The 23,773-nt window shown below is 43.6% G+C and overlaps 2 protein-coding genes and 1 pseudogene across 5 annotated transcripts in view; all 3 read right to left on the reverse strand.

Moving 5' to 3' along the window:
* Positions 1-1,213: 1,213 nt before the first annotated feature.
* Positions 1,214-1,329, reverse strand: LOC120611757 (uncharacterized; annotated as a pseudogene).
* A 7,981-nt stretch (positions 1,330-9,310) lies between these two features.
* Positions 9,311-18,795, reverse strand: C1R (complement C1r). The gene is made up of 11 exons (XM_039874233.1): positions 18,616-18,795; positions 17,679-17,907; positions 16,220-16,412; positions 15,762-15,902; positions 15,463-15,659; positions 15,027-15,174; positions 14,796-14,917; positions 12,997-13,075; positions 12,469-12,624; positions 10,836-10,910; positions 9,311-10,372 (listed from the first exon to the last, which is right to left on the reverse strand). Coding segments are annotated over exons 1-11 (2,109 nt in total). The 5' UTR covers positions 18,618-18,795; the 3' UTR covers positions 9,311-9,605.
* Positions 18,796-20,689: 1,894 nt separating this feature from the next.
* The window catches only part of C1RL (complement C1r subcomponent like), a 10,271-nt gene continuing 7,187 nt past the window's right edge, over positions 20,690-23,773 (reverse strand). For all 4 annotated transcript variants that reach the window (XM_039874235.1, XM_039874236.1, XM_039874234.1 and 1 more), the window contains one exon: positions 20,690-22,615. In XM_039874235.1, coding sequence (XP_039730169.1) covers positions 21,843-22,615 — 773 coding nt within the window. In that variant the 3' untranslated portion in view covers positions 20,690-21,842. The remainder of the gene's footprint in view (positions 22,616-23,773) is intronic.

Consider the following 23,773-nt stretch of genomic DNA (forward strand, 5'->3'; position numbering starts at 1 on the left):
GTTTTTGTACATTGACTTTGTATCCTGGTGGCATCTTTAGGGTTTTCCATGTATAATATCATGCCATCCACAGAGAGAGACAATTTTACTTCTTCCTTTTTGATATGGACGCCTTTTATGTTTTCTTACCTAATTGCTCTGGCTTTGACTTCTAGTACTATGATAAATAAAATTGGTGAGAGTGGGCATCCTGTCTTATTCCTGATCTTAGAGTAAAAGTTTCAGCTTTTCACTGTTTAGTATGATGTTAGCTGTGGACTTGTCATATATGGCCTTTGTTATGTTGAGGTACATTAACTCTACACCCAGTTTGTTGAGTTTTTATCATGAAAGGATGTTGAATTTTGTCAAATGCTTTTTCTGCATATATTGAGATAATCGTATGATTTTTATCTTTCATTATGTTAATGTGGTGTATCACATTGATTGATTCACGGGTATTGAACCATCCTTGCAGCCCTGCGATAAATCCCACTTGATCATGATGTATGATTCTTTTAATATACCGTTGAATATGGCTTGCTAATATTTTGTTGAGAAATTATTTTCCATCTGTATTCACTGGGAATATTGACTTGTAATTTTCTTTTCTTGTAGTGTCTTTATCTGGCTGTGATATCAGGGAAATTCTGACTGTGTAAAATGAGTTTGGAAGTGTTCTCTCCTCTTCTATTTTTGTAGGAGTTTGAAGAGAATTGGCATTAATCTTCTCTAAATGTTTAGTAGAATTCACCAGTGAAGGCATCTATCTGGTCCTGGACTTTCGTTTGTTGGGAGGTTTGTTTAGATTTTCTTTTTCTTCATGACTCAGTCTTGGTAGGTTGTATGTTTGTAGAAATTTATCTATTTCTTCTTAGGTTGTCCAATTTGTTGGCATATAATTGTTCATATTAGTCTCTTCTGATTATATTTGTGTAGTATTGTAATGTCTCCTCTTTTACTTATAATTTTATTTATGAGTCCTCTCTCTTTTCTATTGGTAAGTCTAGTTAAAGGTTTGTTTATTTTGTTTATTTTTTCAAAAAAACAGCTCTTACCTTCATTGATCTTTTTAGTCTCTATTTCATTTATTTCTGCTCTAATCTTTGTTATTTCCTTCTTTCTACTAACTTCGGGCTTAGTTTATTCTTCCTATTCTAGTTCCATGAGGAGTAAAATTAGGTTGTTTATTTGATATTTTTCTTTTTCTTTTCTTTTCTTTTATTATTATTTATGCCTACAGCACCCCATCTTCCTAGGTGGTCTCCCATCCACGTACTAACCAGGCCCGACCCTGCTTAGCTTCCGAGATCAGACATTGGGCTTGTTCAGGGTGGCATGGCCGTAGGCCATGGACCGTGGCTCGACTAGGGTGCCAACCCAGGACCTTCTGCTTGTAAAGATGTGCTAACCGCTACACTATGGATTACGTCCTTTTTCTTGTTTTTTAATGTATGTATTTGTCACTATAAACTTTCTTTTTAGAAGAACTGCTTTTGCTGCATTCCATAAGTTTTGGTATGTTGTCTTTCCATTTTCATTTGTCTCAAGATATATTTTTGATTTCTCTTTTCATTTCTGCTTTGGCCCATTGTTTCTTCAGAAAGATGTTTCCTTATTGATTTTCTGTCTGGATGATCTATCTGTTTTTGAAAGTGGGGTAGAGAAAACTATTTAATCTTGATCTAATGTACAAACTTGGCCAATATTTTTTAAATAATGATTAAAAATATTTTTCTTTTGAAATATAGATTCAAGGAAATTGCAAAGATAGTATAGAGTGGGCCTGTGCACTCTTCATCAGTTTCCTATAATGGTTTCATTCTACATAAATATAATATGATATCAAAACCAAAAAAATGTATATTGGGACAATGTATGCATATAGTTTTGTGTCATTTTATCAGTCCTTAGGTCGAGCAATGTCAAAGTCATTGACAATCCAGAAAAGCACAGTTCAGTGAAATGATAGGGGCAAAAACAAGACTGGAATTGGAGAGAGTGGAAGGAGAGGAACTAGAGACAGAGAGCGTAATCAATTATTTTAAGGAATTTGCTGCAAAAGAAATAAGACAAGCTGTTGGAGGCACTGGAGTCAATAGAAAAAAATTTAAGACTAGAGAGATAAAAACATATCTATATACTGATGAGAATTACATAATAGAGAAAATGATGATGGTGGGTGAAAATTGGGGAGAGATTGAATCCACTTGGAAACAGAAGTAAGTTATCTATGGTAACAGGCAGGCAGGCAGAGTACAAGATGCTGGTATTTCAGTAAGTGTGGTGGTAGAAATGTGTAGAAGTTCTCTTCTAAATTCTTTATTTGTTTTGGTGAAATAGAACATAGGTCATCAGCTAAGAGTGTGGATGAGGAGGGATGGGAGGATTAGGAGAGAGAAGGAATTAAATATTCATCAAGGAAAGCGGGATAGAGAACTGATTAGGGAATTTTGATTTCCTGGGAGCATTAAGGGTCCACTTGAGAATCATGACCATGAATTAAAAGTGAGATGGTTGACTTTTTCGAAATAAATTTGCTGCCAGAACACAGGTGTCATGAAAACCACCACTAAATCAAAGCCAAAATGGGAAAGTAAAAGACTCATATCAACATCACTGTCATTGGACATGTCAATTCGGGCAAATCCACCACAACTGGCCATCTGATCTACAAATGTGGTGGGAAGGACAAAAGAATCATCAAAAAATTTGAGAAGGAGGCTGCTGAGATGGGGAAAGGCTCCTTCAGGTATGCTTGGGTCTTGGATAAGTCGAAAGCTGAAAATGAGTGTGGAATCACCACTAATGTCTCCCTGTGGAAATTCAAGACCACCAAGTATTATGTGACGATCACTGATGTCTCAGGACATAGAGACTTTATAAAAAATGTGATTACAGGTACATCACAAGCTGACTGTACTGTCTTGATTGTTGCTGCTGGTGTTGGGGAAGTAGGTATCTCCAAGTATGGGCAGACCCATGAGGATGCCCTTACGCACTGGGTGTGAAACAATTAATTGTTAGTGTTCACAAGATGGATTCCACTGAGCTGCCTTATAGCCAGAAGAGATACGAGGAAATCGTTAAGGACAGTTGCAAGCCCCCATCCTCAAGTGATCCCTTCCATTTCTGTCTGGTGATTGACAGGCTCTTCAACCTTTAGGTCAGCCTTATGAATTGCCTTCTATCTATTCACACCGAAGGATAAAAAATGATAGTGAGAATAGCACAGGATGCCAAAAGGGGAATGACCAATAAAGATTGAAAAGGGCTCGGGGCTACTTAAGACAAACTGAGACAACTTCATAAATTGCTGCAAAAAAATCCACTTTATATTAAATTGTGTCACAAGTAATGACCTCACCTCACCTAATGTATTCTTCATTTTAGTTATTACATTCTTCATTTCTGACTGCATTTTTCTTTTTAAAATAATTTTTATTTTTCATTTACAGTTGGCATACAATATTATTGACTACTTTTAAAAATGTTTTCTCCCTCTTTTTTTATGTTTACTGTCTTTTTGTTGAAATTCTTACTGAGTTCATTTACTCTTCCCCTAAGTTCATTGAGCATCCTTACAACCAGTGTTTTGAACTCTGTATCTGTTAGATTGCTTGCCTCCGTTTTGTTTAGTTCTTTTACTGGAGTTTTGTCTTGTTCTTTCATTTGGGCATTTGTGACAAGTTTCTTTGTCTCCTCATTTTGGTGGCCTCCCTATGTTTGTTTCTATGTATTAGATAGATCTGATACATCTCCTAGTCTTGGCAGGGTAGCCTTATGTAGCAGGTATCCTGTGGGGCCCAGTGGCGTAAACTCTCTTGTCATCTGAGCTAGATGCTCTAGGGGTGTCCCTTGTGTGAGCTGTGTGTGTCCTCCTGTTGTAGTTGAGCCTTGATTGCTGTTGGTATGTCAGTGGGTGGACTGTCCCTCAGGATGACTGGCTGTGAGGATTGGCTGTGACTACAGCAGATGAGTTGTTGTATGGGGGCTCTGGTGCCTACTGAGTTCACTGTTTGGGTGTGTTGTTTGTGGAGCTAATTGGGTGGTGCTCTGGTGCGGTCTGAAGCCAGGTATGGTGATGCTGGGGCCTCTTGGGAAGGACACCGGTGCAGGTCAAGGTCAACAACTGCCTGTGCCTGGCCCAGAGCCACCTGGTAGGACCTACAAAGTGATCTGGTTCGTAGTTGCTTGAGCTGGGCTTGGAGGCACCTGAGAGAGGCTATGCTGCAAACCAAGGCCAGCTGCCACTAGTACCAGGCTAGGGGATACTTAGCAAGAGGTTCAGGGCACACTGAGGGCCCACTGCTGATCATTTGGGGTTTGTGAACCTTTTAGAAGTTTTAGAGAAGTCCACAGCATGGGTCAAGGCCAGTCACTTGTGAGTCACAGCCGCTGAAAAAGGTATGCTAATTGGGTGAGTTGGGTCCTCAGGGAATCACCAAGGTGGGTGAATTTGATGGGGACTAGATTTGGCACCCATCTGTGCCTGTAGGCTGGGTTGGGAGAGGGACAAGAACAGGAAAAGAATAATAATGCCCACCTGCCGGCTCTCTGGGCTCAACAAAGGAAACCTTGCTTCTCCAGCCCCCGCTTTGAAGTCAGACATTTCAGTTCCTCCCATCTGTCTCTAGTGCTTTTCAAGGTGCAGCCCAGCGCTGGAGTTCAGAGTACGTCTGTCAGTAAGTCAGACAGAGGGATGTCTGGGACTCTTGCAGCCTTCCATCTCATCTGGACAGAATTCTTGCTGATTATCACAGCTGGATGTTGTGGGGAAACTTCTTCCTGGCACAGGTGGTCAGGGCTGGAGAGCCTGGTGTGGGGCTTGCTTCTTAGGGGGTACCTCCACAGCCAAGCCACAAGTAAGTATGGGACCAGCCCATTTAGCATCTCCTACCAGCCTTGTTCTGGTTTCTTTTTTGTATCCTTGGTAATAAGAGTTCTGTTCAGCTAGTCTTCAGGTTGTTCTCAAGGGTGATTGTTCTATAATTTAGTTGTAATTTTGATGTGACCATGGGAGGAGGTGAGTATGGTGTTTACATACTCCACCATCTTGACTAGAAGTTCTTATCCTCAGTCTTCATCTTGACTCATAAGCAACATTTGCCAGATCAATCAATTGATCACTCTTTCGCCTCGATGCAATTTCTTTCCTTGGTTTCTGAAATTCTGAACTCTCTATGTTTTCCTCTTACCTCAGTGGTAACTGTCTTAGTCAGCTCAGGCTGCTATAATGAAATACCATAGACTGTGTGGCTTAAACAATAGACATTTATTTCTCACGGTTCTGGAAGCTGAGAAGTCTAAGATCAAGGTGCCAGCAGATTTGGTTCTTGGTGAGGTCCCTTTCTCTGTCTTGCAGACAGCCACCTCACTCTGTGTTCATATGGCCTTTCCTTGGTGCATATGTATGGAGAGAGATCTTCTTCTTATTATAAGGGCACTAATCACTCATGAGGGCTCCACCCTCATGACCTCATCTAAATCTAATTATTTCCCATGGGCCCTCACCTCCAAATACTCTCATGCTGGGAGTTAGGACACCAACGAATAAATTTCTATAGGACACAAACATTCATTCCATAACAGTCACTATTTCTAATCCTCTTTTGCTGATTTTTTCTATTCTTCCAGATTTTTAATACTGGCAGGCCTCAGGGCATGATCCTTGGTCCTTTTTTCTATTCAACTTCTCTCCTTTGGTGGCCTCATTTAAGCTGTGGTTTAAACATCCATTGATTGCCTATTGATGACTGAAATTATAGTTTTAGCTTAGACTTCTCCCCTCAACTCCAAATTTATACATCAAATAACCTATTTGGCATCTCTCCTTGGGTATCTAATAGACATATATTTGATGTTTTGAACACACAGAATAGTTATAACAATTGTTTTAATGTTCCAGTCTGCTAAATCTTATATCTATGTCAGTTTTGGTTTTGATGGATTTTTCTCCTCATTATGGATTATATTTTCCTGCTTCTTTTTGTGCCTCATATTCTTTGATTGGCTGCCAGACTTTGTGAATTTTATCTTGTTGGTTGTTGGATATTTTTGTAATTCTATAAATATTCTTGAGTGTTGTTTTGGGACTCAAGTTACTTAGAAACAGTTTGGTCCTTCAGGGTCTTGCTTTTAACATTTGTTAAATGGGACAAAAGCAGCATTTAATGTAGGGTAAATTGTTCCATACTACTGAGGCAAGAGCCTTCTGAATGTCTTATCTAATGCCCCATGAATTCTGAGGGTTTCCAGTCTGGTTGGTGGGATCGGGCACTATCCTCAGCCCTGGTGGTTGCTGGAGACTATTCTCTCTAGTCATCTTGTGCAGCTTTACTCTCCATGCTTGAATCATTTTCTCACATTTAGGTGAACACTTGAGGAATCTCTCGCAGATCTCCGGAGTTCTCTAGGTGTGGCTTTCTCCTCTCTGATACTCACTCCCATGAGCTCTAGTGGCTTTGGTCTCCTTGCCCTTTTGGCTCTGTCTCTTCAATTCAGGGAGTCAACTGAGCCCTACCTGGGTTTCTCCTTTCAGCTTGTCAGTTTGGAAACCCTCTTAAGGCAGTAAGCTGGGGCAATCGTAGGGTTGTCTCTCAGTGATCATAGTCCTTTGTTACCTGAAGTACAATGTTTTGAAAACTATTGTTTTATGTATTTGATGTTTTTGTTGTTGCTGTTTGCTTGTTTCAGAAGGGAGGGTAAATCTGATCCCTTTTACTCTATTTTTGCCCTAATCTACTAGGCATTTGAGAGTAACATGTCCAAAACAGAACTCCTCATGTTTTTCATCAAACCTCTTGTAATCTTTTTCATCTAGTTGATTTATTTCTTTTTCTCATCCTGCTTCCTCCAATATTTGCTCCATCAGGAACTCTTTTGGCTCTTCCTTCAAATTTTATCCATAATATGACCACGACGCATCACCTTCACTGCTCCCACCTGGTCTGAGCTACCATTACATCTTACCTGGATTACCATAATTGCCTCTTAACTGGTCCCCTTTATGCTCTTTTCCACGTATATTCTAATCTCAATTCAGCAGCCAGAGCGAGCTGGCTGCCCTTGCAATTTTTTAATGGATCAAGCATGTTCTTGCCTCAGGGCCTTTGCCCTGGCTGTTCCGTCTTCCTGGAATGCTTATTCCCTAGATGTCTGAGTATTCAACTTTCTTTAGTCTTTGTTAAATGTCAGTCTTCTCAATGAGATTACTCTTTTAAACATTTTTTAATTAAAAATATTATAATGGAGCTCTATCTATTTTTTTTTTAGAAGACAAAACATTTACATGGTTCAAAAATTGAAAGAGCAAAAGAGTGTATAGTGACGACTTTTCTTCTCACTCCTGTTCTCCCCCAGAGACCACCATTGTTTATTATATATCCTTCCAGTGATATTTTACTCATATAAAACCAATACATACCCACTCTTTTTTATAATGGTAGTATTTTATACATGCTTTTCTGCCTCTAACTTATTTTCATTTGTCTGTCTTAGAAATTGACTGGCTACAATGTATTCCATTATTTGGATATTTCATAATTTATTGAAGCTTTGGTAGTAGACCTTTCAGAATTCAGGATTCTAATACTTTGCTATTATAAACAATGCAGTGATGACTATCCTTGTACATATATAGTTTATCTCATATGTGAGAATATCTGTGAGAAAGATTCCTAGAAGTGGAGTTGCTGGGTCAAAGGTATGCACATTTGTAATTTTGATTACATGTTGCCAAATTGTTCTCTTTTGAGTTTGTACCAATTTACATACCAAAAAGCAATGTATGAGTGACTGTCTTCTTTGTCTTCACCTGCATTATCTTTGCCAAATTTTTTTTTTTTTTTTGCAGCAGAAAAGAATAGCTTTATCAGAAGTGATATTACACTTCCAGACGTGGAAGCAGACCTTAGAAAGAGAAGAGCACCTCAAAAGGCTCAAGGACTCAAGGGCCTATCTTTGCCAATCTTATAGGTGAAGAGGTGCTATCTTAATTTAAATATTCTCCTTATGAGTTAGGTTAAGGCTTAAAGCCCCAAAGCAATTCATATTGTCTTTTCTGTGAATTGTCTATTCATATGGCATTGGCTTTGTCTTTATTTTTCTACTCCAGTGCACTTGAAGGATAAAATACACATGACTTTGGGAGAGGGGAATGGGAACCTGGAAGGTCAGAGCAGTCATTGGACTCTGCTGTGTCACCTTTGATGGTCATAATAAGGACAAGGGTCTTAAAAATCTTAAATTTGCCAGGAAACTTAGACATAATATAGTTCAATTTTCTAGTTTTTGTTTTGGTTTTTATCCCCTCCATCTCCTCCGCCCACTCCTCTCCCATCTCAATTAGAATCCTGAAGGTACTTCACTTCTGAAAACATTTCTAACCATTAAAAAAACTGCAGTCAACAGTTATGCTTTTGTGTAGACTATGTGAAAAAATTTCCTGTCATTTCTCTCTGTACAAGTCCACACTCCTGAAATCCACAATCCTGACATCTAAAGTATAAGTGCTCTTAAAAACTAAAAGTGTTTTAATAAGTTTGGCACCAACATTTATGCAGTGGCAAAACCTGACCTGAACTGATGGGTTGCAATTTGGAGTCTTTATCTCACACATGTGAACATGCAGATGTTTTTCAGAAGAATTACTTATCAGTTTTATTACAGGATACTGCCATAGACCCTGCTGGGGACATTACAAAACAATATATTACATTATTGAAATCTATAAAATCTTGAAAGGCACTTGGCCCTGAGAGTCAGATAAGGGATTGTGGACCTGCATTTGGACTTAACAACTTGTCATTATTTGGGAAGTTGTTAATGCTGCACTGGTATTAGATTCAGGCCTGTGTGTGTTGGTCCATGTAAAGTTATTCAAACAAGTCCAGAAGAATCTGTTGTGCAATGACATCATGATAATGTTCTAGTGTAAATACTTATATGCTTATCCCACATTTTGCGTCCTTCTCTGACCTTTAAATGTATCTTAAGAAATATAATTACTTAGAAATATTGTTAATGATTCAACTTGGAAACAAAATTGTCATACCACTTCTCTCTTAAGGAATATTTCAAAATTGGAGCTGTTAAAAAAGCTGTTATATTTGCAGCTATGTATATGGGAAAATCAGGATTTTCTTCATATTATATAATCAAAACAAATATAGAAATAAATAATCTACAACCCTAACTGTAAATGTGTGCATAAACTTAATTGTTCTCATTACCTTCTTAAGTAAATATTTTAAATATGGCCTTACTAAGTATTTTTATATTGATTAAATATTGCTCTTAACTCATTTACACACTGGAATTTCTCATAAGATTTTATTTGGAAAGAGTTTTATTCAATTACCCAATAGTATAAAAATGAAAGAGGAGAATGATAACTAGAGATTGTAGAATATATCTTCTGCAATCCTTGGAGGAAAGAAAAGTAACCTTCGGGTTGTTTCAGGTGAAGAACGTGGTGGATGGGATTATAGAAAAAAATTTATTTCACAAAGTGTCTTGCTGCATCAGTGATTTTAATATGGATTCTTAACAGTTATAAACAAATAGTCAGATAATTTTTTTTTGAATACACTGCTTTCTAGGTTCTGACTTAGTGAATTCTGGGATCAGTCTTCCTCTCCCATCTCTTTCTTGATCCAGTCCACGTAGTTGAGTAGTTTGGTGTAGAAGCCATACCCCCTGCTACACCCGATGCCCCAGGATACGATTCCCGTGGCCACCCAGCGGTCATTCTCATCTTTCACTGCAAAGACCCCTCCACTGTCGCCCTGACATGCATCCTGCTTTTGAGTCGGATCCCCAGCACAGAACATGTTTTGAGAAAACACATCCGTCCTTTTTTTATTCTTGAGCCATATCTCACATGCCTTTCGGTCAGCTATAGGCAGACGGACAAACTTGAGGTCATGAGCAAGCCTATCCTCCATTATCCCAAAGCCACTGACATAGCCCATGAGGCCCTTGTCATAGAAGGTCTCATTGTCAGGGAGGCAGATGGGGAGGAGGCTGGGGCTCAGAGTGACACTATTTTCCAGTTCGAGGAGGGCGATGTCCCCTTCAAAATTGTGAGACTCATCCTGGCGGTAGTCCGGGTGGATGCTGACCCTGCGGACAGGGTGGTTTGCAAGTTTTGTGATCTCTTCCACATTTATATGGCCCAGGAACACATCCAAGGTGGCATTGTTTTGCGCACTGTATTCTTTGGGGTAGAGGGTGTGGGCAGCCGTGAGGATCCAGCGGTCGCCCAATAAGGCTCCACCTCCGCGCCCGTGGATATTGGTGAACGCCTGCCAGGGGAAGTTGCCCATCTTGGCTTTTTGCCCTCCAATGATGCGCTGCTTCTGTTCCACAGGGTAGACGGGTTTCCCGCACACTGGAGAAGAGAGACAGTGAGGGCCAGGACAAGTCAGCCCCAGGCCTACCCCTCTTCCCCTCTGTGATCAGTTAGTTCCCCTTTCATTCCTACTTATTGGCTCTGGGCCTTTTTCCTTTTCTCCTCCCATTCCAAAAGCCTCATCCCTGGCCTATTGTCAGCTTCTTCTCCTTGTTCTTGTTTATTTCTTTCTGGGGTTTTTTTCTGGTTGTTTTTATTTCCTGATTTCCCATCTGCTCAGTGAAAATGCTGGAATGTCAGGACCACTCCAGTTCTCTGGGTCCCTCTCTCCTTTTCTCCTGGGATGTCGCCTCTCCTTTTCCCTTACTCCTCATGCTTAATTTCAACTTCCAGCTGGAGTGTCTCTCCACTCGCTTTGTCTCCATTCTCTGGGAATGCTTTTTCTGAGGCCCTGCAGAGTTGCAAAAGTCACTGAGGATGGCCTGAGAGGGTTTCCACTCACCTGGCAAGCAACGAGGCATCAGCTCTCCTTCCTGTTCATTCTTCCAAATGCCTTGGGCTGTGCATGTATACAACCCTGAGGGAGAGGGGGCCGTGATCAGGTTGGGAGGGGGTAGGCAGGAAAAGCAGGTTGCAGAGGCCAAAGAACACTGAGTGTGTTGAATGTGGAAAGAGGAGAATCAGAACCAGCATGGACAAGGATCAAAGGAAAGGTTAAAATATATCAGGAAGGAGTATCAGAAGTGTTAAGAGGCTCCATTCATATAATTTTGTTTTAATATATGAAAATATCAGAATACTTAACTATATGTTCGTTGTGATCCCTATTTGTGAAAATAGACACAAAAACTGGAAGGAACATATCGAAATCTCATCAGTGACTGTATCTTGGTAGAAGGATTGTAAATAATAATGGTAGCTACACTTTCTGATTGCTGACAATGTGCCATGCTTGTTGCTAAGGACTTTATCTGCACTATTTCATTTAAGTACCACAGTGACACTTGCAGGTATGCATTATTATCCTAGTTTTATAGATAAAGAAGCTGAGCTTAAATAATTTACACAAAACCACATATCTTCTAACTTCTAGAACTTAGATGCAAAGTTGGGGTTGCCGGACTTCAAAACCCAGCTTTTAAGTAATACCATATATAACCTATATATATATAATTTTTCATTTTTGTATGTTTCAAACTTAGAAAGCATATGATTTCTTTTATTTAAAAAAAGTTTTAAAAATGCCTGTAGATGAATTTGAGAGTCATTTGGTAAACCTAAATGCAAAAAACTGCAACATAGCAGCCTGAGTGGGTATGTGGGGAGAATGCAGGGGGAAGTCCTAGTGATACACCTGTAGTGGTGGTGGCGGCAGTGGTGCTGGTGATGATGGTGATGGTGGTGATTGTGCTGGTGTTGGTGTTGTTGGTAGTGATAATGGTATTTTTTTTTATTGTCATCGCATCATCCTCAATAATCATATATCGTAGCAAATAGTCATCTCATCGCAATAATACTAATGTCATAAATAATAATAATCATCATCATCAATAAAAATCACGAAAATGTCGTCATCTAAATAATATCATCATCATCTCAATATCATCATCGTCGTCGTAGCATCATCATCGAAATAAATAAATGAAAAATGTCAAATACTCATATCATCCTCATAATAAAATAAGTAAATAAACCGTCGCAGAAAAACGTCAAAAATGTCATCGAAAAATCATAATCGTAAATAAATAATAAATAAAGAAATATTAAATGTCATCATCGTCGTCGAAGAAGAAGAAAGTATCATCTCGCATATCATCATATCATCATCATCATCATCTCATCATCCGAAAGAAAATAAATCATCGCAATCGTGGTGGCGGCGGTGGAGGTGATGGTAGGATTAGTGGTGAGAGGGAGCTGACTGTTTATGAGAATCAAGTCTTTCTTTGTATCACTTAGGTGCCTCCTTCTTCAACCCTACCAGATGCCACTTTGTGCTGTACTTTAAGGCCTTGAAGACAGTGTCTTGGGCAAATACCTTGATATATATTCCCTAGGAATTCTATTGGACGAAATCTCAGAAGATGTCTGGAGAAGATAGAAGGGAGAAAACTACTACTCGCATCAGTCCCTACCTCGCTCAGACGCGCTGTTACCATCTCTGGTCTTCATCTTGTAATACGGCTCATTGCAGTAGTACTGGATACGGGCCTGGTAGGTGTTCACCAACTTTGTGGTAATGTAATTGAAGGCCCCATTAGTCAGGCTTCGGGGCTGCCCACAGTCCTTGACTGGGAGAGAACACAGGGCCGTATGAAAGCTGACAATGACTGTATTGGAACCTCAGTGGGAGGAAAGTGAGTTGTCTTCCCACAGAACAGGCTGAGAACCTTAGGGAAATATGGTCAGTGTGTGTGTGGGGGGCACTTGAGATGGATGGGAGTTGGATAGAGTGAAATTCAGTTCTGAGTAGAGACCATCAGTCTGGCTGAGATGAGGGCTGCTGGTTCCTGAGATGGGCCATAGATTTCAAAGGACAAGTCAAGGGGAGGATCTTTTGAGGAGAGGCTTAGTCCAGACCCCCTCTTCCCTTCTTAGCTTAGGTCCCCAAGGCTGGGAGTGGGAGATCCCCAGGGGCAGACACATCCTGAATTGTGACTTACTCTTGCATCTGGGCATGGCACGATGCCATGTGCCATCATCCTGGCAGACAGCTGTGAAGGAGAGCAGCACCTGTTTCCCCTGTTTGAGCAGAAGTAGAGGTGCCATTAGTAGAAGGAGGCACTGCAGCTCCCTTCCTGCCCTTTCCCACACAGCAGTGAGTGCAGATAACTCTCAAGCTCTCAGACCTCAGCATCGCTGTGGACGTGGCTCATTTGTCCTCCCTAGCCAGTCCTCTCAGACCAGAGTTAGCTACATATAGGAGCACAGAGTCACACAGCGGAAAGTCAGAACAAGGGCTAATTGTCAGACCTAATAATCCTCTCTCTAGACTCCTATCTGTTTCCATTGGGGTCTAGTTGAACCCCAGACTTTTAAATTAAAAACATAACAAGCCCAACCATGTATTTTCTGCATTGAAACAAAAGACTCTTCCCTGAAGTAGAACCACGGTGTTCTCCTTGCCAGTCTACCCCTGCATCACTTCATCTCTTCTAAATTGCAGGTTTCTTAAGGGCAGGGCCTTTCCTAAAATACTAGTGCAGGCCAGCCACTCTCCAGGGTGCTCGAGATGCTGATGTGCTAAGTGCTGTTGCAGTTGAACAGATAGTGGGGACAAGGCAAGAAAATGGCACCCTCTGAAATGAAATGTCATTGGACAATGTGAATGAGTTTTATTAAGACCAACAATTATCCCAGAGAGTTGGCCCTGGAAAAAATTTCAAGAGAATGTGTATGAGAATTAGGATGTCTGAGCAAAATATAAATAATGTGAGATAAACTGTGTGACTTGCTTTAAATTCTATGACGTGAATGACAAATGCCAAGGTAAGGGTCAGGGTGGTATAGCGAGGAGAGGGTTGTAACATAAGCAAAGAGTATGTGAGTCTCCAGTCTTCTGTGCCCTGAACACCCAGTCCTCATGACGTAGCTGGAGGCATCCTGGAGTAAAGACCAATTTATCTGGCTAACTCAGTTTGATGGAACAGTCAAATGTAAGCTCCATCAAAGCTGTGTGAATATGTGTGTTTCTTTTTACTGTACCTCTTGCATCTAGAATATGGCCTGACACTCAGTAAGCACTTAAAGTTTTTGTTGAATGAATTAATTACTACTTTAGGACATATCAAAGATCTCTAATTCTGATTGGGTGTTCCAAGTGGATCTATTGAACAAAGATGGGCTGTCCAGTCCCAGGTCCCTGGTGAGGGGTAAATCTAATTGTATGTTTTTCAAAATAGTATTTTAGTTTACCAGCTTTTGTGAGCTTGGCCAATGAATAAAACCACATTATTTCCTGAGTTTACAAAGGACAGGATGGTGGGTCTAAGATAAGACCACCGATGTGCATAGACAAGCCCTGGAGCAAGAGGCAGGAGATTTGGTGCAGGTTCCTGCTGCACAAAATCACTCCGATGTCAAATGAGTCACTCCTTGCACACCATTTCTGCCCCTACTTTTTCAGAGCCTAATTCTACAATGAGTTATTAGACTGGGTCAGTAGTTCTTGAACTTGGCTATACCTTAGAATCACCTGGATAGCTTTAAGTAATCCTGATGCCCAATCTGTACTCCAGACAATGGAAGCAGTCTCTAACAGAAGACTCAGATATCAGTATTTTTCAAACTTTAAGAGTTTCCAATGTGCAATCAAGTTTGAGAGCTGGTAGACCAGGTGACCCTTCCAGTTCTAATATCTGTGATTCCACCTGGGGCTGAGCCTAAATCTGCTGTGGGCCTATCCATCTGAATTACTCCTGGAATGATGGGCCAGCTCTCACCCTCAGGCCTGGGCTTTTACCTCCACGAGCTGGTAGCCTTGTTTGCAGGTGACAATGAAGTAGTCACGGAACTGATACTGAGGCTGCAGGCTCTGGATAACGGTGAACTCGTCTAGGGTCTTGGGCTGGGGGCACTTGATGACTGTGGGGGAGATAAGAGGGCATGTTTATTTCAGAGCCACTTGCCTTCCTTCTCCCCACCTGATCCTGCTGCATTGCAGGCTGGCAAGGGAGGCCCCAGACCCCCTTACTTTCAGTGGTGTAGTGCAGCTTCCAGCCCCGGCTGTCCCCTGAGTCGTCTGTGAAGAACAGCAGATCCACGGCATTGCTGCTGGTGTCAAGGTTAGCAGGCCTTTGCTTCCCACAGAACTCGCCAATATTCCTCCCGTTGGCATAGATCTGGTGGGGGAGGAGGGAGGGTCATCTCCCCAAGGTAGATATTTTCCCACAGGGCCAGGGTGGTGGTGGTGGTGGTGGGAGTCCTGCTTTGTGCATGTTTTCAGCTGGAGGGGAAAAGGGATCCCTCGGACCCCCTTTCAGTTGCGTGGGAGCTTGCCCAGCCCATGTGTGATGTTGGTCATTCCTGACCCAATTGGCCAGAGGATCCGGAAAGCCGTAGGGATGAGAAGAGCCCAGTGGGGATGGGAAAGAGAGGGAGGGGTCTCCTTGGGGGTGGGATGGCTATACCTGTAGCTGGTCATAGGGGCAGTGTACTTGCTGGTGGTCATCGATTTCAAAAGGCTCCAGGAACTTGAGGTGGATGGTGTAGCCTCGCTCTACCCGGATGCTGTAGTTGCAGCGCAGGTCAGGAGGGTAGGGCTGAGGGTACTCCAGGCTGGACAAGTAGCCTGATGGCTCTGTGTACAGCTCACTGCTGCACTCAACTGTGAGAGCAGAGCAGGAAAGGGGTCACCGGGAGATTCCCCGGTTGGCACAGCGAGCCCGTGCTCAGCCTCAGCCTCCCCCACCACATCACCCAAACTCACCCTGGCAGGAAAGCCCATCCTTCTGAAGTTCATAGCCTGGACGACAGGAACAGAAGTAGCCGCCAACATAGTTGTGACACAGGTGCTGGCACTTGGGCTGGGCGTTCTCCTCAACTGAGTTGGAAGCACATTCATCGAGGTCTGGAAGAGATTCCAAGAGGAAGGATTACATTTTTGCCAGGGGACTTCTATAGTGGTGCTGATCTCAGAGCGGTCACTCACCAGAGGCTGAAAGATTGTCAGCTCCGGGCTACCTGGACCTACAGGTCTCTCTAATGCTTTCTGGGAACTGCCCAGTGGGGACAGGGCCCAGGCTTACAGGCCTCTTCCAGAAAAAGCTTTCTTGAGGGGAAAAATGAGAGCCAGTTTTCCTGCTTCTTTGGATTCAAGATCCCCTTTTTCTGGTCCCCATTCTCTATGACTGAGTCCCGACAAAAGGCAACCTGGGGACCACTCACCTATAGCTTGGTAATAGGCCAGGAAGCCCTTGTAGAACATGATGGTGCCGTTCTCCTCATTGGAGAAGTCCGTGTGGAAGGTCAGCAGCATCTTGTTTCCTTGGGACATGAATTCCTTCTTTCCTGGGTGGTTGCCCAGTGGAGAACCCAGTTGCCCACAGAACCTCCCCAGGGTTTTCTTATCAGCAGAGATCTGGTAGAGGAAGGACAAGGGGTAGGGAGGAGAGCTCTGAGACATGTCACATGTGGAAGGTCAGTGATGGTTCTCCTTCTCTTGTCCTAAAGAGTGAATCATGCCCCATTGCTGGAGTGACCTCCTGCTGGTCTCCACCTGCCGAGCTCTGGCTGTTGCAAACCTCCCTGGGTGACTTTCCTTTGTCCACCTGAATTTCTCACTGGCTAAATCTTTGCACATTCTCCAGTGCCTGATATATCACCCCTTCCCTGTGTATTTCCTCTCAGCATGTTTCAGACCTTTCTTCATTCCCATCCCCTCCCATGCCCATCTTCCACTGGAATCCTGGTTGTCTCTACCCAGCCTTATTCATTCCTTCATTCCTAGAGCTTGGACTTGTCTGCTTGAATTTCTCTCTTGTTATTCTATCTCACCTTATTCAAACTATTCGCATCCAGCCATGCCTCCTGATATACTCAGGTGAATGTGAGCCTCTGGAGCCCACCAGCCTTAGCATCGGCATGCATTGCCTAGCTTCCCTTATCTCTTTTTTCACAATTCCTTAAACCATCAAAAGTAGAAGATGTTCCTCCCCCCAACCCCATTTCTCATTATCCCTGCCACCAAGACCCCTCTCCCCAACACTGCAAACTTCTCAAGTCTTCTGGGCTAGAGATGTGTCATTTTCATGTTAGTCTCTCACAGCCTCCAGGGAGTGGTATTTACGGGACATGCTAGGCTCTACTGGAATCTTGAATCTAGAATGTCATTTTTATTGGATGTAGAAAGCTGAGACGGGGATGGTACCCTTGGTTGTCACAGAGGTGAGAGGACTGAACCCATTGTCCTTGCTGGAGGCTATGCTTGAGCTACTGCCACACATATTTTTCTTCCCCATGTTCCTACGTTCTTTTTGAGGCAGGCAGCTGTGGTGATATTCTTCATGGAAACAGGGAAACTGAGGCATAGCAGTTTCTCAAAGACTCCCAGCAAGGAAACAGATGGAAAGCTTTTCTGACTCCTGTAAACAGTAAATTTCCTGAGAGTGGGGACTATACCTTCCCTCTTTTGTGTTTCTCCCCCCGGTGCTCACCGAGGGCCTCTAAAACCAATGGACACCATCGATGCCATCACCTGACTCCTAGAACTCCACTCGGCTATCAGCTCTTACAGGGCTGGGGCTGTGTCCACAGGTGGGAAATGCTATCTAGGGTGGTTAGAGCACAAGTCCTCAGGTTCTAGAGATGCCCAGCTCTCCCTTACCCTCCCAGCCTGAACTCCTACCTTGACATAGTCATAGAAACAGCCTTCAGAAGGCTCCAGGTCAAACTGCCAGAAGACAAGCTTCACCCTGTATCCTGTGGGGACTGTGATCACAGTGGTTGTTTCAAAGTTGTTGGGATAAGTCTTGGGGTACAGAGGGGAAGTCACCTCCCCAAAGAGCTCCTGAGGGATGGGGATGGAACCTCCCATCCTGCAGAACAGGACCGACACCAGGAGGTATGAGAGCCACCTGTCAAAAGAAAGAGGGCGTCTGGAGCGCTGTGTGGGCAGAGGCTGGGGTGGGGGACAGCACGGTCACTCTGTTGGGCATGTTCCTCTTTGCCCATTCTAGGTCTCACAGATGCCTAGGTGGGGGTGAGTGGCGTGGGGAGTCCGGTCTCCACAGCTGCTGCATGAGGTGTTCCTCCCCAGGGCAATGTCTAGTCCAGAGGTCATCACACTGCCTTCACCTCTCTCCCCACTCCCTCCCTGCCCTGTCCCATCACTCCCCTCCCCTTCCCGGAATAAGGCTGGCTTGGGACCAGTGAATTGAGGATGAGGGTTTTCAGTCATGGTTCTCTGCAAGGGCTCCGAAAGGCTCAGCAAAGGCCTCTGGGGGAAACTACCCATGGAGCACAAATGGTGCACGGAGGACACCCCTCCTGGGCAGAGCGGGTCCCCCCATCTTGCTGCTCCCCTGCTATGAGCTGGGAAGAAGAAGGGGATGTGGCCATCACTTCATATGTCTAAGGTCTCCTTTTGTCCTCAGGAAGAGGGATGGGGGTTCACGTTTGCGTGTGTACACGCAAATGTGCACACTGGAATAAATAAGGGACATGGGAAAGGGAGGGCTGATCCTGTCTCCCTGAATAAATTTGGGAGCAGAGTTGCCTCCCATGCCCAGGGGTCTCCCCTCTGGTTTCTCCCTCCCTCCTCGGGCCCCATCAGCCTTACTCACATTTCTCAAGTCTTGCTTTTGGATCCTGGACGCCCCTGACAGCGTCTTCATCCACTCTGTGTGGAGAAAGAGAGCGGTCATGCAGAGGAGGGAAGGGGAAGGGAGGGAATGACTGTGGAGGGGGAAGGGGAGACCATTCCCGGAGGAATGCTGTAGGGAATGGACTATTTGCATAAACAAAACCAAAAAAAAAAAAATCTGTTTCCAGTTTAATTTAGTTTTGGTTTTGAATTCACTGATGGTGGTGCCACCTGCTGGCCTACATGGGGAAGAGGTAAGGGAATGGGCCAATTTTTAGAGTGAGGAAAGCCTTGAGTTGGAGGCCCAGACTTCTCGTTTTCTAAATCTGATCTGAATCCTCCCTTTCTTCAGGGATCTTCCTAGGGTCTGCTGCTGTGTTTACAAGATTCCCACCCAAAGGGCAGTGAAAGCACAGTTGAGGGGACTCTCTTTTCTGGACTACTCTTTTCCATTAACCTGGTTCGTCCTGTCCTTAGTCGCCTAGCAGCCCTGGTCCAGGAATGGTCAGGGTTTCGATGCCCAGGGTGATGTGACAGCAGATAGAGCAGGGCAGTGCAGGCATGGAAAGAGGAGTTTGGTTGCATTGGGGTGCTGGTCACTTCACTCATGAACGACGCTTAGGGTGACCCTAAAGCTATGCTCGGGTCTGTTTTAAGACCCTTCCTCCCCACCTCAGTTAACTCAGGCCTGCCGATGAACTTGGCTTTTATTGAAGCAGGGGCAGCTGGGGAAGGGGTAGAGATTTCTTCTTTTCCTCAGCATCTGGTCAAGAATATGAGCCCCTCAGGGTCACAGTTGCCCAGGACTAGAAAAACAGTGTGGTTGTGGACCAAGAGTGACTTGAGAGAAAGCCAGGGTCCTGGGAGAGAGGAAGGTTCTTGTGTCTCCTGTCTACCAGGCCATAGTGTCCTGTTTTAAAAGTTTGCTCTTTGTGGAAGCCTATCTTCATCGACTAACCATGACTCCAATGCCCTATTCACTATATTCCACAGAGAGGCTCAGGGTGCAGAGCCTGAGTTCTCAGGCTTTTGTAGTGTATCTTGCTTATTTCTCCTATTAGATTAATTCCTCAATCCCTGCACCTACCCATCCGCTCATTCATCATTAATGGGTGACCAGTTAAATATGTCAGGCACTTTCCTAGGCAATGGATTGCAAGGACTCATGAAGATTGGGCCCCTTTAGGCAGTAAGCAAGTCATCACTGAATGTAGCAAGCAGGCACATGGAAGACACAAGATCTGGAGGGTTTCTCTAGCAGGCTTATATTTGGAGCTGAGGAATGAATCTGATGGCTGGGCTGATCTGTGATATGACCCATGGCCTGTCAGGTCAGGAGAGACAAAGATAGAGAGAAAGGATAGGACCAGATCAGGAGACAAGAAAGAAGGGGACTCTTGTCTAGCAAATTGCACATTAGCATCCTGAAAGCAGTGTGTGTGTGAGTGTGTGCGTGTGTTTATGGTGGGAGCAGGATGGCAGAGGCAACAGGGAAGGAGGAGGTGGTCCGAGGAGGTAGGTCTCAGCTGAAGCCCTTCCATCCGTCTCATGGATTCTGACTTCTGTTCTGGTATCATTCAACATGACTGGAAAGTGACAATCCTGGACCTCATTAGCTCAGTCTCAGCCTGACTCCCACTCTGTCCAACCACTCAAAATAACTTTTACTATGCATTTGTCTTACACCTTTGACTTAAACCAAGAAAAGGAAGAAGAAACAGCCACACATCGTTTAGACACTTATTTTAAAACTAGTACTGAAGACGTAGTCTGTTATATTGTTCATTCCTCTTAGGATTTGATTCTGGGGAAAAAAAATTTCTCCCTTAAAGTAATGGTGGGTTTCTCTCTGTGGCTATATATCTATATCTAGATATATAAATATAGACATATAGACATAAGTATATATTTTTTGCCTTGGCATGGAGAAATATATCATTTTTTTCAATATAAAAAATAAAAAAATAAAGCTAATACATGTTCATGAAATAAAATTTAGAAAATAGAGAATAGGGGAAACAAAACAGCCAGAATTACACCACTGAAAACAAACGTCGATGAATATTTTAGAGTATTTTTAATAGCCTTTTGTACTATGCATAGGTTTAAAAAGTAGACGTGGCCACATATACATACGCCTTTGAATCCTGTTATTTTTCAAAGATAAATTTAACCTTTACCCATACAGCTAACTTGAATTTCAACATTAGCGAAGTTGCTTTCTTCCGTTTTATAGTTTTCATCTTCTAGGTCAATTTGAGCAATTGTATTTTATTTACACCTTTTACTATAAATCACCCTACGTCCTTACAAAAAATTAGAGAGTTGGTCTTTTCAGGCAGAGCCTGGCCTGGGGTTTTCAGCAGCACTGGGGGTGTCTGCAGGAGATGGGGCCCCCAAGAAAGTGCGAGCCAGGTGTCCTCGTCCTCACTGAAACAGGAATTCCCAGGGAGCAAGAATCTGTACTGATGTGGAAATTGGGAAGGGGAAGCGGGCGATACAGCAGGTCTCAGCAGCAGGTCTGGAGGATGCCTGAGAAGTATCAAGGTGCACAGGAAAGCACACGGTTTTTGCAATCCCGGATCAGCTGTGGGGTTTGGGCAAGTCACTTTATCTCCCTGAGCTTCAGTTTCCTCATTTAAAATGTGGATCATAAAACATCCTTTGCAAACTTGGTGTGTGGAATCAATGAAATAACGTATGTGAAGTGCCTGGTATTCAGAGATGTAACAAAAACCGAGCTATGACTATAATAGCAACTAGGCATCGTGGTAGGTGGTAAAGTTGATAGTTTGAATATTTGAAGGTCAACTAAAGGGGCTTTGGAATGTTTCAGAAATGAAATGCAATTAAGACCACTTCCCTCATATACCTCTTGAACAGGGAGATGAGAGGGCGGCTGTTCTCAGGAGAGACAGAAGAAGCTGTGTCAGCAGGAGATGAAGTTCAAAGGGAAACTCGCTGAGATGGACGGGGCTTCCTTGAGCATAGCACAAATTTACAGGAAGGTAGAGGGTGAGGAGAAGGGGCTGGCGGATGCCCTTCCTGTCTGGGATGGGGTCATCCTTGAGCAGGGGATTTCTCTCTAGCACTGTGACTTAGATAGGGCTTCCTGGCCCGCTCCCCTCTTCACTCGCAGGGGTCAATCCTCACTCTCAACCCTCCTCCTTCTGGGACGTCCACAGTGCTGGCGTCACTGCTCCAGGGTCAGTCCTTCCCGTCCATCACTCCCTTAATCCAGTCCACATAGTTGAGCACTTTGGTGTAGAAACCATAGCCTTTGCCACACCCGATGCCCCAGGATACGATGCCCGTGGCCACCCAGTGATGGGCACGATCATCCCATACGACATAGACACCACCACTGTCCCCCTGGCAGACACTCTGCTGCCACGTCTTATTCCCAGCACAGAACATGTTGTCAGAAAACACCTCAGACCTCTGTTTCTCTTGGAGCCAGGCTTTGCAGGCCTCCCTCGGGGCGACCGGTAGCTTTGAGTATTTCAACTCAGTAGTTAACCAGCCCTTCTCCACACCGAACCCACTGACGTAGCCCATCAGGCCGCTGCGGTAGAGAGTCTCACTGTCGGGCAGACAGACTGGGAGGAGCCTGGGACCGAGGGGGACACTGTGCTGGAGCTCCAGGAGGGCAATGTCCCCGTCGAAGTTGTGGGACTCGTTCTGATGGTAGTCTGGGTGCACAACCACACGGCGCACAGGGTGGTTCCCCAGTTTTATCAGCTCATCTGTCTTCGTGTGGCCCAGGAACACATCCACACTCCGATTCTTTCTGAGAGAGATGCTGTCCTTGGGATAAATGGTGTGGGCGGCCGTGAGGATCCATCTGTCACCCAGCAGGGCCCCACCCCCACGGCCATAGATATTGGTGAAGGCTTGCCAGGGGAAGTTGCCCAACTTAGCTTTGGAAGAACCTTGGACCTCCTGGTTCTGGGCAATGGGGATAACTGGTCGTCCACAAACTGGGAGAGAGGAGAGGTAAGGGTGAAAAATCAGCATGCATTAAGACATGTTTATTAAAGACCTACTTCTGTGAAGTGCTCTCTGTCCTGCCTCCTCAGCCAATTTAAGCCACTTTTTTAGACTCTTGGAACCCAGAGCAAAATCATGCAGCATGCAGAGTTGGCCTTCAGTGCCTCTTGCCTCGATTTTCTGTGCCATTTCTTCATTTTTAACATCTCTCACTACCACTTGCCCTCTAACCCACCCCAAAGCAGTACTTCGGGCCTCTGGAGCTTTCTGTGAGTCAGGAATAAAATCTGAGAAATTTATTCAGATTGGGTTAGAAAGGCAATACTTTGACTCAAAAAAATGGGTTTCAAAAATGGTAGACTTGAGCCCTTTTATACTGCCGATGGGAATTTAAAATGGTGCAACCATTGTGGAAAATTCCACTCTTAGGTATATACCCAAGAGAACTCAAAACATGTGTTCAGACAGAAACTCATATATGAATTCTCATAGTAGCATTATCCCAAAAAAGGCTAAAAGTGGAAATAACCCAAATGTCCATGAACCAATGAATGGGTAAATAAAATGTAGTATATCCATATAGTGAAATTCTATTCAGTCATGTTACAATGTGGATAAAACTTGAAGACATTATCCTAAATGAAAGAAGAGACATAAAAAGCCAGATATTGTATGATTCCATTGACATGAAATGTCCAGAATAGGCAAATCCATAGAGACAGAAAGCAGATTAGTGGTTGCCAGGGGCTGGGGGAGGGGAGAGTTGGAGGTACTGGGTTTCTTTTTGGGGTGATGGAAATGTTCCAAAATTAGTGGTAATGGCTGCATAGCGTTGTGAATACACGAAAAATTACTGAATTTTTACACTTTAAAATGGTGAATTTTATGTTACATGAATTTTATCTCATTGAAAAAACTTTAAAAAATGATGGACTTTCTGGACCTGTGGCTTCCAGGTGGGGAGATGTTTTGGGGAAAGAGAGCCTGTCTGTGTATCCTTAAATCATACCATACCAAGAGAGGGTTTTCTCTTATTTCAACTCTCTGCTCCTCTCCCTCCTCCACTTTCCCATCTGATCAATTTCTTTCATGAGTTTGCTTTCTTAGTTACCCCTTGATCCTCGAAGAATAAGAAACAAGCTCCTCGT

The sequence above is a fragment of the Pteropus medius genome, unplaced genomic scaffold (genome assembly GCF_902729225.1).
Source record: "Pteropus medius unplaced genomic scaffold, Ma_sr-lr_union100, whole genome shotgun sequence".
In the NCBI taxonomy this organism is placed as follows: Eukaryota; Metazoa; Chordata; class Mammalia; order Chiroptera; family Pteropodidae; genus Pteropus; species Pteropus medius.

Bases quoted from the DNA above. Each gene is read 5' to 3' on its own strand.
- C1R (XM_039874233.1), bottom strand. The intron at 16,413-17,678 runs GTAGGAGTTCAG...TTCCTCTACCAG, and splicing joins GTTTCTATGACTATGTCAAG to ATCTCTGCTGATAAGAAAAC. The intron at 13,076-14,795 runs GTAAAAGCCCAG...CTGCTCAAACAG, and splicing joins AAGGCTACCAGCTCGTGGAG to GGGAAACAGGTGCTGCTCTC.